General features: G+C 60.1%; 1 protein-coding gene across 2 annotated transcripts in view; it reads right to left on the minus strand.

Annotated features, from left to right (window-relative positions):
* Positions 1-1496: 1496 nt before the first annotated feature.
* cunh22orf23 (chromosome unknown C22orf23 homolog) overlaps positions 1497-19740 on the minus strand; it is a 226957-nt gene continuing 208713 nt past the window's right edge. For both annotated transcript variants that reach the window (XM_087978119.1, XM_087978120.1), the window contains 2 exons: positions 2706-2806; positions 1497-1663 (listed from right to left, as the gene is read on the minus strand). In XM_087978119.1, coding sequence (XP_087834245.1) covers positions 1541-1663; positions 2706-2806 — 224 coding nt within the window. In that variant the 3' untranslated portion in view covers positions 1497-1540. The remainder of the gene's footprint in view (positions 1664-2705; positions 2807-19740) is intronic.

A 19740-nucleotide genomic window follows, 5' to 3' on the forward strand; every position in this document is an offset into this window, starting at 1 on the left:
CACTGTGATCCCAGTGACCCTGCACAGTGAGATCCCAGTGACCCTGCACAGTGTGATCCCACTAACCATGCAAAGTGTAATCCCAGTGACCCTGCAGTGTGCTCCGAGTGACCCTGCACAATGTGATCTCAGTAACACTGCACAGTGATCCCAGTGACCCTGCATAGTGATCCCAGTGACCCTGCACAGTGTAATCCCAGTAACACTGCACAGCGTGATCCCAGTAACACTGCACAGCGTGATCCCAGTAACCCTGCACAGCGTGATCCCAGTAACCCTGCACAGCGTGATCCCAGTAACCCTGCACAGTGTGATCCCAGTGACCCTGCACAGTGTGATCCCAGTGACCCTGCACACTGTGATCCCAGTGACCCTGCACACTGTGATCCCAGTGACCCTGCACACTGTGATCCCAGTGACCCTGCACACTGAGCCCAGTGACCCTGCACAGTGTGATCCCAGTGACCCTGCACAGTGTGATCCCAGTGACCCTGCACAGTGTGATCTCAGTGACCCTGCACAGTTTGATCCCAGTGACCCTGAACAGTGTGATCTCAGTGACCCGGAGCAGTGTGATCCCAGTGACCCTGCACACTGTGATCCCAGTGACCCTGCACACTGTGATCCCAGTGACCGTGCACAGTGTGAGCCCGGTAACCCTGCATAGTGATCCCAGTAACCCTGCACAATGTGATCCCAGTGACCCTGCACACTGTGAGCCCAGTGACCCAGAACAGTGTGATCCTAGTGACCCTGCACATTGTGATCTCAGTGACCCGGAACAGTGTGATCTCAGTGACCTTGCACAGTGTGATCCCAGTGACCATGCACACTGTGATCCCAGTGACCCTGTACACTGTGATCCCAGTGATCCTGCACAGTGTGATCCCAATTACACTGCACAGTGTGATCCCAGTGACCCTGCACAGTGTGATCCCAGTGACCCTGCACACTGTGATCCCAGTGACCCTGCACACTATGATCCCAGTGACCCTGCACAGTGTGATCCCAGTAACCCTGCACAGTGTGATCCCAGTAAGCCTGCAAAGTGTGATCCCAGTGACCCTGCACAGTGTGCTCCCAGTTACATATGTGTGGTTGAGTGTTTGTTGGAATTGGAAATAGTTGGAATGGAATTGGTTCTGGAATATACAGAAATCGATGAACAAAAGGACAAGTCACTAGGGAAGAGATGCTGCTGCTGTGAGGGTAAAATATGAGACAAATCAAAATGATCTGAAATCTCCAAGATCAGAGTACATGACTCGTCTCTGTACATGAACAGGAAATGTTTGGAGGGAAACGGGCCAGGAGCAGGGAGGCTGGCTGATGTTTGGAATGGACTGGTTGGACCGAACGGTCTGTTTCCATGCTGTGTGACTCTCTCATTCTGACTGATAAAATTTGAGAAGGTACTAGTTAGGATTAAACAGAAAGGGACTCGATGGGGGGGACCTGCAAATCACACCTTCGGCAGGAATCCACAATGTAGATCTCTGTTTTATTTCAAAAGAATTTGTACAATGCAATTTGTACCACTTCAGGCGTTATTTCCATTTTTGACTTGCAACTGTGGACAAGTGTCGCCTCTCTCTCGCTCCCTTGTCGCCATCTCTAACTCATGGTTCCTCGTCCTGTCAATCACTTCCATTTCTTTGAGTTTCTGTAAGGGACAGGAGCTGTCAGTAGGAGCAGTAAATGCTCAATCTCTCCCATGTGGAATATTGACACTTGCTGACGTGAGGTTATAGCATGCCAGGCAGCTGGCAGTGTGACTACAGAACGACAGTGAGCACCTTCAGCCTGACTCTCCACACCGTTTGTTCTCAGAAACATCAGCTCAAGCCAGGATTGACAGGTTTGGAAAAAACCTCACCTCATTCCAGACACCAGTAAAACATCTCACATGTGCCACTGGGGAGTGTGATAATCAGTTCTTGTTGTCCTGCCACTGCTGCTGCAGTTCTGTCTTCAGGACTCTCTAGCACTGCTGCCTCAACTCCCACCTCGGGCAACTGTGTGGAGTTTGCATATTCGCCCTGTGTCTGCGTGGGTTTCCTCCGGGTGCTCCGGTTTCCTCCCACAGTCCAAAGATGTGCAGGGCAGGTGAATTGGCCTTGGGAGATTGCCCATAGTGTTAGGTCCATTAGTCAGAGGGAAATGGATCTGGGTGAGTTACTCTTCGGAGGGTCGGTGTGGACTTGTTGGGCCGAAGGGCCTGTTTCCACACTGTAGGGAATGTCATCTAATCTAATCTCTCCTTCTCACCGGAGGTGTGGTGACCCTCGGGTTAACTCACCACGAGTTGTCTCTCTCTCTCACTAATGTTGGAGTAGACTTACAGCCCTCTGGGATGATGGCGACCCAACGTCTGATGCAGCCAAGCCCGTGTTCAGACGGTGAGAACATTCCATTCATGCTCTCCTCTCCAGAGGCTGCAAACCAGTGGATTTATCCGTCTCCTCCACCGATGACATGTGGAGTCGAGATGAGCACCCTCGCTGCCCGTTTCACGGGAATGGACGGGATCCTGAAAACACAACAGGGTCTGCCCGACACACTGAGACCCAAACCCACCAGGATCACAGGGCAGAAAGTGATTGACCTCAGACCTGGGGTGAGGGCAATCCAACAGAGGGGTTTCCCCTCGACGTTAACTCGCTTAACAGTGACTGTAACAGGACCATTCCCATTGCAGCAGTTACCTGGGAGATTTCAGTTTGAATGATTGCTCGGAACTCCTTCCCACGGCCAAACGATTCCATCTGCTCCAGAAACTGTCGCCTTTCTTCAATCTCATTGCACACTGCAACAGAAATGAAGTGAGACTTCCAAAAAATCAATCCAAAACGCGTCACACCAAACTCACAGCTCCTCCCTCATAGGCCGCCTTCACAAAGTCAACAATCCCCTGCTCTCACCTTCACCAACACCGCACTCCCCCAGCAACAGTCCCCTGACCCAGGGAGAACACACTCCCCCAGCAACAGCCCCCTGACCCAGGGAGAACACACTCCCCCAGCAACAGCCCCCTGACCCAGGGAGAACACACTCCCCCAGCAACAGCACCCTGACCCAGGGAGAACACACTCCCCCAGCAACAGCCCGCTGACCCAGGGAGAACACGCTCCCCCAGCAACAGTCCCCTGACCCAGGGAGAGCACACTCCCCCACCAACCGCACTCTGACCCAGGGAGAACACACTCCCCCAGCAACAGCACCCTGACCCAGGGAGAGTACACTCCCCCAGCAACAGCACCCTGACCCAGGGAGAGTACATACCCCCAGCAACAGCACCCTGACCCAGGGAGAGTACACTCCCCCAGCAACAGCCCCCTGCCCCAGGGAGAACACACTCCACCAGCAACAGCCCCCTGACCCAGGGACAGTACACTCCCCCAGCAACAGCACCCTGACGCAGGGAGAGTACACTCCCCCAGCAACAGCCCCCTGACCCAGGGAGAACACACTCCCCCAGCAACAGCCCCCTGACCCAGGGAGAACACACTCCCCCAGCAACAGCACCCTGACCCAGGGAGAGTACACTCCCCCAGCAACAGCACCCTGACCCAGGGAGAGTACACTCCCCCAGCAACAGCACCCTGACCCAGGGAGAGTACACTCCCCCAGCAACAGCCCCCTGACCCAGGGAGAACACACTCCCCCACCAACAGCACCCTGACCCAGGGAGAGCGCACTCCCCCAGCAATAGCACCCTGACCCAGGGACAATACACTCGCCCAGCAACAGCACCCTGACCCAGGGAGAGCGCACTCCTCCAGCAATAGCACCCTGACCCAGGGACAATACACTCCCCCAGCAACAGCACCCTGACCCAGGGAGAACACACTCCCCCAGCAACAGCACCCTGACCCAGGGAGAGCAGACTCCCCCAGCAACCGCACCCTGACCCAGGGAGAGAACACTCCCCCAGCAACCGCACTCTGACCCAGGGAGAGTACAGTCCCCCAGCAACAGCACCCTGACCCAGGGAGAGCACACTCCCCCAGCCGCCTGACCCAGGGAGAGCACACTCCCCCAGCAACAGCACCCTGACCCAGGGAGAGCGCACTCCCCCAGCAAAACAGCACCCTGGCCCAGGGAGAGTACACTCCCACAGCCCCCTGACCCAGGGAGAACACAATCCCTCAGCAACAGCACCCTGACCCTGGGAGTGTACACTCCCCCAGCAACAGCACCCTGACCCAGGGACAGTACACTCCCCCAGCAACCGCACCCTGACCCAGGGAGAGTACACTCCCCCAGCAACAGCACTCTGACCCTGGGAGTGTACACTCCCCCAGCAACAGCACCCTGAACCAGGGAGAGCGCACTCCCCCAGCAACAGCACCCTGACCCAGGGAGAGTACACTCCCCCAGCAACAGCACTCTGACCCTGGGAGAGTACACTCCCCCAGCAACAGCACCCTGACCCAGGGAGAGTACACTCCCCCAGCAACAGCACCCTGACCCAGGGAGAGTACACTCCCCCAGCAACAGCACCCTGACCAAGGGAGGGTGCACTCCCCCAGCAACAGCACCCTGCCCCAGGAAGAGTACACTCCCCAAGCAACAGCACCCTGACCCAGGGAGAGTACACTCCCCCAGCCCCCTGACCCAGGGAGAGTACACTCCCCCAGCAACAGCACCCTGACCAAGGGAGGGTGCACCTCCCCAGCAACAGCACCCTGCCCCAGGAAGAGTACACTCCCCCAGCAACAGCACCCTGACCCAGGGAGAGTACACTCCCCCCAGCAACAGCCCCCTGACCCAGGGAGAGCACACTCCCCCAGCAACAGCACCCTGACCCAGGGAGAGCGCACTCCCCCAGCAAAACAGCACCCTGGCCCAGGGAGAGTACACTCCCCCAGCAACAGCACCCTGACCCAGAGAGAGTACGCTCCCCCAGCAACAGCACCCTGACCCAGGGAGAGCGCACTCCCCCAGCAACAGCACCCTGACCCAGGGAGAGCGCACTCCCCCAGCAACAGCACCCTGACCCAGGGAGAACACACTGCCCCAGCAACAGCACCCTGACCCAGGGAGAGCACACTCCCCCAGCAACAGCACCCTGACCCAGGGAGAGCGCACTCCCCCAGCAACAGCACCCTGAACCAGGGAGAGCACACTCCCCCACCAACAGCCCCCTGACCCAGGGAGAGCGCACTCCCCCAGCAACAGCACCCTGACCCTGGGAGTGAACACTCCCCCAGCAACAGCACCCTGACCCTGGGAGTGGACCCTCCCCCACCAACAGCACCCTGACCCAGGGAGAGTACACTCCCCCAGCAACAGCACCCTGACCCAGGGAGTGTACACTCCCCCAGCAACAGCACCCTGACCCAGGGAGAGCACACTCCCCCACCAACAGCACCCTGACCCAGGGAGAGTACACTCCCCCAGCAACAGCACTCTGACCCAGGGAGAGTACACTCCCCCAGCAACAGCACCCTGACCCAGGGAGAGTACACTCCCCCAGCAACAGCACCCTGACCCAGGGAGAGTACACTCCCCCAGCAACAGCACCCTGACCCTGGGAGTGTACACTCCCCCAGCAACAGCACCCTGACCCAGGGAGAGCACACTCCCCCACCAACAGCACCCTGACCCAGGGAGAGTACACACCCCCAGCAACAGCACCCTGACCCAGGGAGTGTATACTCCCCCAGCAACAGCACCCTGACCCAGGGAGAGCACACTCCCCCACCAACAGCACCCTGACCCAGGGAGAGTACACTCCCCCAGCAACCGCACCCTGACCCAGGGAGAGTACACTCCCCCAGCAACCGCACCCTGACCCAGAGAGAGTACACTCCCCCAGCAACCGCACCCTGACCCAGGGAGAGTACACTCCTCCAGCAACAGCACCCTGACACAGGGAGAGTACACTCCCCCAGCAACAGCACCCTGACCCAGGGAGAGTACACTCCCCCAGCAACAGCACCCTGACCCAGGGAGAACACACTCCCCCAGCAACCGCACCCTGACCCAGGGAGAGTACACTCCCCCAGCAACCGCACCCTGACCCAGAGAGAGTACACTCCCCCAGCAACCGCACCCTGACCCAGGGAGAGTACACTCCCCCAGCAACAGCACCCTGACACAGGGAGAGTACACTCCCCCAGCAACAGCACCCTGACCCAGGGAGAGTACACTCCCCCAGCAACAGCACCCTGACCCAGGGAGAGTACACTCCCCCAGCAACAGCACCCTGACCCAGGGAGAACACACTCCCCCAGCAACAGCACCCTGACCCAGGGAGTGTACTCTCCCCCAGCAACAGCACCCTGACACAGGGAGAGTACACACCCCCAGCAACAGCACCCTGACCCAGGGAGAGTACACTCCCCCAGCAACAGCCCCCTGACCCAGGGAGAGTACACTCCCCCAGCAACAGCACTCTGACCCAGGGAGAACACACTCCCCCAGCAACAGCACTCTGACCCAGGGAGAGTACACTCCCCCAGCAACAGCACTCTGACCCAGGGAGAGTACACTCCCCCAGCAACAGCACCCTGACCCAGGGAGAACACACTCCCCCAGCAACAGCACTCTGACCCAGGGAGAGTACACTCCCCCAGCAACAGCACCCTGACCAAGGGAGGGTGCACTCCCCCAGCAACAGCACCCTGACCCAGGGAGAGTACACTCCCCCAGCAACAGCACCCTGACCCAGGGAGAGTACACTCCCCCAGCAACAGCACTCTGACCCAGGGAGAGCACACTCCCTCAGGGAGAGCGCACTCCCCCAGCAACAGCACTCTGACCCTGGGAGAGTACACTCCCCCAGCAACAGCACCCTGACCCAGGGAGAGTACACTCCCCCAGCAACAGCACCCTGACCCAGGGAGAGTACACTCCCCCAGCAACAGCACCCTGACCAAGGGAGGGTGCACTCCCCCAGCAACAGCACCCTGCCCCAGGAAGAGTACACTCCCCCAGCAACAGCACCCTGACCCAGGGAGAGTACACTCCCCCAGCCCCCTGACCCAGGGAGAGTACACTCCCCCAGCAACAGCACCCTGACCAAGGGAGGGTGCACTCCCCCAGCAACAGCACCCTGCCCCAGGAAGAGTACACTCCCCCAGCAACAGCACCCTGACCCAGGGAGAGTACACTCCCCCAGCAACAGCCCCCTGACCCAGGGAGAGCACACTCCCCCAGCAACAGCACCCTGACCCTGGGAGTGAACACTCCCCCAGCAACAGCACCCTGACCCTGGGAGTGGACCCTCCCCCACCAACAGTCCCCTGACCCAGGGAGAGTACACTCCCCCAGCAACAGCACCCTGACCCAGGGAGAGTACACTCCCCCAGCAACAGCCCCCTGACCCAGGGAGAGTACACTCCCCCAGCAACAGCACTCTGACCCAGGGAGAACACACTCCCCCAGCAACAGCACTCTGACCCAGGGAGAGTACACTCCCCCAGCAACAGCACTCTGACCCAGGGAGAGTACACTCCCCCAGCAACAGCACCCTGACCCAGGGAGAACACACTCCCCCAGCAACAGCACTCTGACCCAGGGAGAGTACACTCCCCCAGCAACAGCACCCTGACCAAGGGAGGGTGCACTCCCCCAGCAACAGCACCCTGACCCAGGGAGAGTACACTCCCCCAGCAACAGCACCCTGACCCAGGGAGAGTACACTCCCCCAGCAACAGCACTCTGACCCAGGGAGAGCACACTCCCTCAGGGAGAGCGCACTCCCCCAGCAACAGCACTCTGACCCTGGGAGAGTACACTCCCCCAGCAACAGCACCCTGACCCAGGGAGAGTACACTCCCCCAGCAACAGCACCCTGACCCAGGGAGAGTACACTCCCCCAGCAACAGCACCCTGACCAAGGGAGGGTGCACTCCCCCAGCAACAGCACCCTGCCCCAGGAAGAGTACACTCCCCCAGCAACAGCACCCTGACCCAGGGAGAGTACACTCCCCCAGCCCCCTGACCCAGGGAGAGTACACTCCCCCAGCAACAGCACCCTGACCAAGGGAGGGTGCACTCCCCCAGCAACAGCACCCTGCCCCAGGAAGAGTACACTCCCCCAGCAACAGCACCCTGACCCAGGGAGAGTACACTCCCCCAGCAACAGCCCCCTGACCCAGGGAGAGCACACTCCCCCAGCAACAGCACCCTGACCCTGGGAGTGAACACTCCCCCAGCAACAGCACCCTGACCCTGGGAGTGGACCCTCCCCCACCAACAGTCCCCTGACCCAGGGAGAGTACACTCCCCCAGCAACAGCACCCTGACCCAGGGAGAGTACGCTCCCCCAGCAACAGCAACCTGACCCAGGGAGAGTACGCTCCCCCAGCAACAGCAACCTGACCCAGGGAGAGCGCACTCCCCCAGCAACAGCACCCTGACCCAGGGAGAGCGCACTCCCCCAGCAACAGCACCCTGACCCAGGGAGAACACACTCCCCCAGCAACAGCACCCTGACCCAGGGTGAGCGCACTCCCCCAGCAACAGCACCCTGACCCAGGGAGAACACACTCCCCCAGCAACAGCACCCTGACCCAGGGTGAGCGCACTCCCCCAGCAACAGCACCCTGACCCAGGGAGAGTACACTCCCCCAGCAACAGCATCCTGACCCAGGGAGAGCACACTCCCCCACCAACAGCCCCCTGACCCAGGGAGAGCACACTCCCCCAGCAACAGCACCCTGACCCTGGGAGTGTACACTCCCCCAGCAACAGCACCCTGACCCAGGGAGAGCACACTCCCCCACCAACAGCACCCTGACCCAGGGAGAGTACACACCCCCAGCAACAGCACCCTGACCCAGGGAGAGTACACACCCCCAGCAACAGCATCCTGACCCAGGGAGTGTATACTCCCCCAGCAACAGCACCCTGACCCAGGGAGAGCACACTCCCCCACCAACAGCACCCTGACCCAGGGAGAGTACACTCCCCCAGCAACCGCACCCTGACCCAGGGAGAGTACACTCCCCCAGCAACCGCACCCTGACCCAGAGAGAGTACACTCCCCCAGCAACCGCACCCTGACCCAGGGAGAGTACACTCCCCCAGCAACAGCACCCTGACACAGGGAGAGTACACTCCCCCAGCAACAGCACCCTGACCCAGGGAGAGTACACTCCCCCAGCAACAGCACCCTGACCCAGGGAGAACACACTCCCCCAGCAACCGCACCCTGACCCAGGGAGAGTACACTCCCCCAGCAACCGCACCCTGACCCAGAGAGAGTACACTCCCCCAGCAACCGCACCCTGACCCAGGGAGAGTACACTCCCCCAGCAACAGCACCCTGACACAGGGAGAGTACACTCCCCCAGCAACAGCACCCTGACCCAGGGAGAGTACACTCCCCCAGCAACAGCACCCTGACCCAGGGAGAGTACACTCCCCCAGCAACAGCACCCTGACCCAGGGAGAACACACTCCCCCAGCAACAGCACCCTGACCCAGGGAGTGTACTCTCCCCCAGCAACAGCACCCTGACACAGGGAGAGTACACTCCCCCAGCAACAGCACCCTGACCCAGGGAGAGTACACTCCCCCAGCAACAGCCCCCTGACCCAGGGAGAGTACACTCCCCCAGCAACAGCACTCTGACCCAGGGAGAACACACTCCCCCAGCAACAGCACTCTGACCCAGGGAGAGTACACTCCCCCAGCAACAGCACTCTGACCCAGGGAGAGTACACTCCCCCAGCAACAGCACCCTGACCCAGGGAGAACACACTCCCCCAGCAACAGCACTCTGACCCAGGGAGAGTACACTCCCCCAGCAACAGCACCCTGACCAAGGGAGGGTGCACTCCCCCAGCAACAGCACCCTGACCCAGGGAGAGTACACTCCCCCAGCAACAGCACCCTGACCCAGGGAGAGTACACTCCCCCAGCAACAGCACTCTGACCCAGGGAGAGCACACTCCCTCAGGGAGAGCGCACTCCCCCAGCAACAGCACTCTGACCCTGGGAGAGTACACTCCCCCAGCAACAGCACCCTGACCCAGGGAGAGTACACTCCCCCAGCAACAGCACCCTGACCCAGGGAGAGTACACTCCCCCAGCAACAGCACCCTGACCAAGGGAGGGTGCACTCCCCCAGCAACAGCACCCTGCCCCAGGAAGAGTACACTCCCCCAGCAACAGCACCCTGACCCAGGGAGAGTACACTCCCCCAGCAACAGCCCCCTGACCCAGGGAGAGCACACTCCCCCAGCAACAGCACCCTGACCCTGGGAGTGAACACTCCCCCAGCAACAGCACCCTGACCCTGGGAGTGGACCCTCCCCCACCAACAGTCCCCTGACCCAGGGAGAGTACACTCCCCCAGCAACAGCACCCTGACCCAGGGAGAGTACGCTCCCCCAGCAACAGCAACCTGACCCAGGGAGAGTACGCTCCCCCAGCAACAGCAACCTGACCCAGGGAGAGCGCACTCCCCCAGCAACAGCACCCTGACCCAGGGAGAGCGCACTCCCCCAGCAACAGCACCCTGACCCAGGGAGAACACACTCCCCCAGCAACAGCACCCTGACCCAGGGTGAGCGCACTCCCCCAGCAACAGCACCCTGACCCAGGGAGAACACACTCCCCCAGCAACAGCACCCTGACCCAGGGTGAGCGCACTCCCCCAGCAACAGCACCCTGACCCAGGGAGAGCACACTCCCCCACCAACAGCCCCCTGACCCAGGGAGAGCACACTCCCCCAGCAACAGCACCCTGACCCTGGGAGTGAACACTCCCCTAGCAACAGCACCCTGACCGTGGGAGTGGACCCTCCCCCACCAACAGCACCCTGACCCAGGGAGAGTACACTCCCCCAGCAACAGCACCCTGACCCAGGGAGTGTACACTCCCCCAGCAACAGCACCCTGACCCTGGGAGTGGACACTCCCCCACCAACAGCACCCTGACCCAGGGAGAGTACACTCCCCCAGCAACAGCACCCTGACCCAGGGAGTGTACACTCCCCCAGCAACAGCACCCTGACCCAGGGAGAGCACACTCCCCCACCAACAGCACCCTGACCCAGGGAGAGTGTACTCCCCCAGCAACAGCACCCTGACCCAGGGAGAGTACACTCCCCCAGCAACAGCACCATGACCCAGGGAGTGTACTCTCCCCCAGCAACAGCACCCTGACCCAGGGAGAGTACACTCCCCCAGCAACAGCACCCTGACCCAGGGAGAGTACACTCCCCCAGCAACAGCACCCTGACCCAGGGAGAGCACACTCCCAGAGCACCCTGACCCAGGGAGAGTATACTCCCCCAGCACCCTGACCCAGGGAGAGCACACTCCCACAGCACCCTGACCAGGGAGAGCACACTCCCCCAACAACAGCACCCTGACCCAGGGAGAGCACACTCCTACAGCACCCTGACCCAGGGAGAGCACACTCACAAAGCACCCTGACCCAGGGAGAGCACACTCCCAAAGCACCCTAACCCAGGGAGAGCACACTCCCAAAGCACCCTGACCCAGGGAGAGCACACTCCCACAGCACCCTGACCCAGGGAGACTAAACTCCCCCTGCAACAGCACCCTGACCAGGGAGAGCACACTCCCCCAGCAACAGCACCCTGACCCAGGGAGAGTACACTCCCCCAGCAACCCTCACTCTGGGACAACCCCTACCTCCCTCAATGACAGCTTCCACCCTCCCTCACTGACAGCAGCCTCCCTTCCTCACTGACAGCAGCCTCCCTCACTCAATGACAGTACTCTCCCTCCCTCACGAACAGCACTCTCCCTCCCTCACTAACAGCCCTCACTCATTGACAGCACCCTCCCTCCCTCACTAACAGCACCCTCCCTCACTCACTCATTGACAGCACCCTCCCTTCCTCACTGACAGCACCCATCCTCACTCACTGAGTGACAGCACCCTCCCTCCCTCATTCACTGACAGCACCCTCCTCCGTCCCTCACTGACAGCACCCACCCTCACTCACTGACAGCACCCTCTCTCCGTCCCTCACTGACAGCACCCTCCCTCCCTGACAGCACATTCCCTCCCTCCCTGAAAGCAGCCTCCCTCTGTCCCTCCCTGACAGCACCCTCCCTCCCTCACTCACTGACAGCACCCTCCCTCCCTCACTCACTGACAGCACCCTCCCTCCCTCACTCACTGACATCACATTTGTTCACTCACTGACAGCATCCACCCTTTGTCCCTCATTCACAGACAGCACCCTCCCTCACTCACAGACAGCACCCTCACTCACTCACTGACAGCATCTACCATTTGTCCCTCACTCACTGACAGCACCCTCACTCACTCACTGACAGCACACTCCCTCACTCACTGACAGCACCCTCCCTCACTCACTGACAGCATCCACCCTCACTCACTGACAGCATTCACCCTCTGTCCCTCACTCACTGACAGCACCCTCACTCACTCACTGACAGCATCCTCCCTAATTCACTCACTGACAGCACCCTACCTCCCTTAGTGACAGCTCCCTCCCTCACAGACTGATGGAAACCTGCCTCACTCACTGACAGCACCCTCCCTCACTCACTGACAGCACCCTCCCTCACTCACTGACAGCAGTCGCCCTCTCTCACTGACAGCACCCTCCCTCACCCACTGACAGCACCCTCCCACACTCACTGACAGCACCCTCCCTCACCCACTGACAGCACCTGCCCTCACTCACTGACAGCACCCTCCCTCACCCACTGACAGCACCTGCCCTCACTCACTGACAGCACCCTCCTTCACTCACTCACTGACAGCACCCTCCTTCACTCACTCATTGACAGCACTCTCCCTCCCTCACTAACAGCACCCTCCCTCACTCACTCATTGACAGCACCCTCCTTCACTCACTCATTGACAGCACCCACCTTCACTCACTCATTGACAGCATCCTCCCTCCCTCACTAACAGCACCCTCCCTCACTCACTCATTGACAGCACCCTCCCTCACTCACTGACAGCACCCTCCCTCCCTCACTGACAGCACCCTCCTTCACTCACTCACTGACAGCACCCTCCTTCACTCACTCATTGACAGCACTCTCCCTCCCTCACTAACAGCACCCTCCCTCACTCACTCATTGACAGCACCCTCCTTCACTCACTCATTGACAGCACCCACCTTCACTCACTCATTGACAGCATCCTCCCTCCCTCACTAACAGCACCCTCCCTCACTCACTCATTGACAGCACCCTCCCTCACTCACTGACAGCACCCTCCCTCCCTCACTGACAGCAGTCTCCCTCCCTCACTCACTGACAGCACCCTCCCTCCATCCCTCACTGACAGCACCCACCCTCACTCACTGACAGCACCCTCTCTCCGTCCCTCACTGACAGCACCCACCCTCACTCACTGACAGCACCCTCTCTCCGTTCCTCACTGACAGCACCCGCCCTCACTCAGTGACAGCACACTCCCTCTGTCCCTCACTGACAGCACCCTCCCTCCCTGACAGCACATTCCCTCCCTCCCTGACAGCAGACTCCCTCTGTCCCTCACTGACAGCACCCTCCCTCCCAGACTGAAGCACCCTCCCTCCCTCACTCACAGACAGCACCCTCCCTCACTCACTGACAGCACCCTCCTACACTCACTGACAGCACCCTCACTCACTCACTGACAGCACCCTCACTCACTCACTGACAGCACCCTCCCTCTCTTAGTGACAGCTCCCTCTCTCACTCACTGATAGAAGCCTCCCTCACTCACTGACAGCAGTCTCCCTCCCTCACTCACTGACAGCAGTCGCCCCCTCTCCCACTGACAGCACCCTCCCTCACTCACTGACAGCACCCTCCCTCTCTTAGTGACAGCTCCCTCTCTCACTCACTGATAGAAGCCTCCCTCATTCACTGACAGCACCCTCCCTCCGTCCCTCACTGACAGCACCCTCCCTCCGTCCCTCACTGACAGCACCCTCCCTCACTCAGTGACAGCACACTCACTCACTCACTGACATCACCCTCCCTCACTCACTCATTGACAGCACCCTCCCTCACTCAATGACAGCACACTCACTCACTCACTGACAGCAGCCTACCTCACTCATTGACAGCACCCTCTCGCACTCACTGACAGCAGTCTCCTTCTCTCAGTCACTGACAGCACCCCCCTCCCTTAATGACAGTACCCTCCCTCCCTCACTGACGGCACCCTCCCACCCTCACTGACGGCACCCTCCCACCCTCACTGACAGCACACTCCATCCCTCCCACCCTCACTGACAGCACCCTCTCTCACTCACTGACAGTACCCTCCCACCCTCACTGACAGCACCCTCTCTCACTCACTGACAGTACCCTCCCTCCCTCACTAACAGCACCCTCCCACCCTCACTGACAGCACCCTCCCTCACTCACTGACAGCACCCTCCCTCACTCACTGACAGCAGTCGCCCTCTCTCACTGACAGCACCTTCCCTCACCCACTGACAGCACCCTCCCTCACTCACTGACAGCACCTGCCCTCACTCACTGACAGCACCCTCCCTCACTCACTCATTGACAGCAACCTCCCTCCCTCACTGACAGCACCCTCCCTCACTCACTCATTGACAGCACCCTCCCTCCCTCACTGACAGCACCCTTCCTCACTCACTGAGTGACAGCACCCTCCCTCACTCACTGACAGCACCCTCCCTTCCTCACTGACAGCAGTCTCCCTCCCTCACACACTGACAGCACCCTCCCTCCCTCACTGACAGCACCCTTCCTCACTCACTGAGTGACAGCACCCTACCTCCCTCACTCACTGACAGCACCCTCCCTTCCTCACTGACATTACCCTCCCTCCCTCACTGTGTGACAGCACCCTCCCTCACTCACTGACAGCACCCTCCCTCCCTCACTGACAGCACCCTCCCTCTCTCACTCACTGACAGCACCCTCCCTCTCTCACTCACTGACAGCACCCTCCCTCCCACACTCACTTACAGCACCCTCCCTCCCTCAGTGACAGCTCCCTCCCTCACTCACTCATTGACAGCATACGCCCTCACTCACTGACTGACAGCACCCTCCCTCACTCACTCACTGACAGCACCCTCCCACCCTCACTGACAGCAGTCTCCCTCCCTCGCTTACTGACAGCACCCTCCCTCCCTCACTGACAGCAGTCTCCCTCCCTCACTGACAGCACCCTCACTCACTCACTGACAGCACCGTCCCACCCTCCCTCACTGACAGCAGTCTCCCTCACTCACTCACTGACAGCACCCTCCCTCACTCACTGACAGCACCCTCCCTCCCTCACTGACAGCAGTCTCCCTCCCTCACACACTGACAGCACCGTCCCACCCTCACTGACAGCAGTCTCCCTCACTCACTGACAGCACCCTCACTCACTCACTGACAGCAGTCTCCCTCACTCACTCACTGACAGCACCCTCCCTCACTCACTGACAGCACCCTCCCTCACTCACTGACAGCAGTCTCCTTCCCTCCCTCACTGACAGCAGTCTCCCTCACTCACTCACTGACAGCACCCTCACTCACTCACTGACAGCACCCTCACTCACTGACAGCACCGTCCCACCCTCACTGACAGCAGTCTCCTTCCCTCCCTCACTGACAGCAGTCTTCTTCCCTCACTCACTGACAGCAGTCTCCCTCCCTCACTCACTGACAGCACCCTCCCTCCCTCACTCACTGACAGCACCCTCCCTCCCTCACCCACTGACAGCACCATCCCTCACTCACTCACTGACAGCACCCTACCTCCCTCAGTGACTGCTCCCGCCCTCTCACTGACAGCACCCTCCCTCCCTGACAGCACCCTCCCTCACTCACTCACTGACAGCACCCTCACTCACTCACTGACAGCACCCTATCTCACTGACTGACATCAGCTCCCTCACTCCCTGACAGCAGTCTCCCTCTCTCACTCAGTGACAGTACCCTCCCTCCCTCACTGACAGCACCCTCCCTCCCTCACTGACAGCAGCCTCTCTCATTCACTGACGGCACCCTCCCACCCTCACTAACATCCGTCTACCTCTCTCTCTCACTGACAGCACACTCCCTCCCTCCCTGACAGCACCCTCCCTCCCTGACAGCACCCTCCCTCACTCACTCACTGACAGCACCCTCACTCACTCACTGACAGCACCCTATCTCACTGACTGACATCAGCTCCCTCACTCCCTGACAGCAGTCTCCCTCTCTCTCTCACTGACAGCACACTCCCTCCCTCCCTGACAGCACCCTCCCTCTGTCCCTCCCTGACAGCACCCTCCCTCTGTCCCTCACTGAGAGCACCCTCCCTCACTCACTCATTGACAGCACCCTCCCTCCCTCACTGACAGCTGCTTCCCTCCGTCCCTCACTGACAGCACCCACACTCCCTCACTGACAGCAGTCTCCCTCACTCACTGACAGCACCCACCCTCCATCACTGACAGCAGTCTCCCTCACTCACTGACAGCACCCTCCCTCACTCACTCACTGACAGCAGTCTCCCTCACTCACTGACAGCACCCACCCTCCATCACTGACAGCAGTCTCCCTCACTCACTGACAGCACCCTCCCTCACTCACTCACTGACAGCAGTCACCCTCACTCACTGACAGCACCCTCCCACACTCACTGACAGCACCCTCCCTCCATCACTGACAGCAGTCTCACTCTCTCACTCACAGCACCCTGCCTCACTCACTGACAGCACCCTGCCTCACTCACTGACAGCACCCAGCACCCTGCCTCACTCACTGACAGCACCCACCATTCCTCCCTCACTCACTGACAGCAGTCTCCCTCTCACACTGACACCACCCTCCCTCCCTCACTGACAGCACCCTCCCTCACTCACTGACAGCAGTCTCCCTCACTCAGACAGCAGCCTCCCTCACTCACTGACAGCACCCTCCCTCACTCACTCATTGACAGCACCCTCCCTCACTCACTGACAGCAGTCGCCCCCTCGCTCACTGACAGCAGTCACCCCCTCTCCCACTGACAGCACCCTCCCTCACTCACTGACAGCACCCTCCCCCACTCACTGACAGCACCCTCCCCCACTCACTGACAGCAGTCGCCCCCTCGCTCACTGACAGCAGTCACCCCCTCGCTCACTGACAGCAGTCACCCCCTCGCTCACTGACAGCAGTCACCCCCTCGCTTACTGACAGCACCCTCCCTCACTCACTGACAGCACACTCCCTCACTCACTGACAGCTCCCTCCCTCACTCACTCATTGACAGCATACGCCCTCACTCACTGACTGACAGCACCCTCCCTCACTCACTCACTGACAGCACCCTCCCTCACTCACTGACAGCAGTCACCCTCCCTCACTCACTGACAGCAGTTGCCCCCTCTCCCACTGACAGCACCCTCCCTCTCTTAGTGACAGCTCCCTCTCTCACTCACTGATAGAAGCCTCCCTCACTCACTGACAGCAGTCTCCCTCCCTCACTGACTGACAGCAGTCGCCCCCTCTCCCACTGACAGCTCCCTCTCTCACTCACTGATAGAAGCCTCCCTCATTCACTGACAGCACCCTCCCTCCGTTCCTCACTGACAGAACTCTCTCTCACTCAGTGACAGCACACTCACTCACTCACTGACAGCAGCCTACCTCACTCACTGACAGCACCCTCCCTCACTCACTCATTGACAGCACCCTCCCTCACTCAATGACAGCACACTCACTCACTCACTGACAGCAGCCTACCTCACTCACTGACAGCACCCTCCCTCACTCACTCATTGACAGCACCCTCCCTCACTCAATGACAGCACACTCACTCACTCACTGACAGCAGCCTACCTCACTCATTGACAGCACCCTCTCGCACTCACTGACAGCAGTCTCCTTCTCTCAGTCACTGACAGCACCCCCCTCCCTTAATGACAGTACCCTCCCTCCCTCACTGACGGCACCCTCCCACCCTCACTGACGGCACCCTCCCACCCTCACTGACAGCACACTCCATCCCTCCCACCCTCACTGACAGCACCCTCTCTCACTCACTGACAGTACCCTCCCTCCCTCACTAACAGCACCCTCCCTCACTCACTGACAGCAGTCTCCCTCTCACACTGACAGCACCCTCCCACCTTCACTGACAGCACCCTCCCACCCTCACTGACAGCACCCTCTCTCACTCACTGACAGTACCCTCCCACCCTCACTGACAGCACCCTCCCACCCTCACTGACAGCACCCTCTCTCCCTCACTGACAGCACCCTCCCTCCCTCACTGACTGCATCTTCTCTCACTCACTGACAGCAGTCTCCCTCCATCACAGACAGCAGTCTCCCTCCCTCACTCATTGACAGCACCCTCCCTCCCTCACTGACGGCACCCTCCCTCACTCACTGACAGCACCCTCCCTCACTCACTCACTCACAGCACATTTGTTAACTCACTGACAGTAGCCACCCTCCGTCCTTCACTCACTGACAGCACCCTCCCTCACTCACTGACAGCACCCTTCCTCACTCACTCATTGACAGCACCCTCCCTCACTCACTGACTGACAGCACCCACCCTCACTCACTGACAGCATCCTCCCTAACTCACTCACTGACAGCACCCTCCCTCACTCACTGACAGCAGTCGCCCCCTCGCTCACTGACAGCAGTCACCCCCTCTCCCACTGACAGCACCCTCCCTCACTCACTGACAGCACCGTCCCTCACTCACTGACAGCAGTCGCCCCCTCGCTCACTGACAGCACCCTCCCTCACTCACTGACAGCAGTCGCCCCCTCGCTCACTGACAGCACCCTCCCTCACTCACTGACAGCAGTCGCCCCCTCGCTCATTGACAGCAGTCAGCCCCTCGCTCACTGACAGCACCCTCCCTCACTCACTGACAGCACCCTCCCTCACTCACTGACAGCAGTCACCCTCCCTCACTCACTGACAGCAGTTGCCCCCTCTCCCACTGACAGCACCCTCCCTCTCTTAGTGACAGCTCCCTCTCTCACTCACTGATAGAAGCCTCCCTCACTCACTGACAGCACCCTCCCTCTCTTAGTGACAGCTCCCTCTCTCACTCACTGATAGAAGCCTCCCTCATTCACTGACAGCACCCTCCCTCCGTCTCTCACTGACAGCACCCTCCCTCACTCAGTGACAGCACACTCACTCATTCACTGACAGCAGCCTACGTCACTCACTGACAGCACCCTCCCTCACTCACTCATTGACAGCACCCTCCCTCACTCAATGACAGCACACTCACTCACTCACTGACAGCAGCCTACCTCACTCATTGACAGCACCCTCTCGCACTCACTGACAGCAGTCTCCTTCTCTCAGTCACTGACAGCACCCCCCTCCCTTAATGACAGTACCCTCCCTCCCTCACTGACAGCACCCTCCCACCCTCACTGACAGCACACTCCATCCCTCCCACCCTCACTGACAGCACCCTCGCTCACTCACTGACAGTACCCTCCCTCCCTCACTAACAGCACCCTCCCTCACTCACTGACAGCAGTCTCCCTCTCACACTGACAGCACCCTCCCACCCTCACTGACAGCACCCTCCCTCACTCACTGACAGCACCCTCTCTCACTCACTGACAGCACCCTCTCTCACTCACTGACAGCACCCTCCCACCCTCACTGACAGCACCCTCCCTCACTCACTGACAGCACCCTCCCTCCCTCACTGACTGCATCTTATCTCACTCACTGACAGCACCCTCCCTCCATCACAGACAGCAGTCTCCCTCCCTCACTCATTGACAGCACCCTCCCTCCCTCACTGACGGCACCCTCCCTCCATCACTGATGGCACCTTCCCTCACTCAC

Source organism: Chiloscyllium plagiosum, unplaced genomic scaffold, assembly GCF_037043375.1.
Source record: "Chiloscyllium plagiosum isolate Xiang-an unplaced genomic scaffold, Cpla_swu_hap1 HiC_scaffold_33, whole genome shotgun sequence".
NCBI lineage: Eukaryota > Metazoa > Chordata > Chondrichthyes > Orectolobiformes > Hemiscylliidae > Chiloscyllium > Chiloscyllium plagiosum.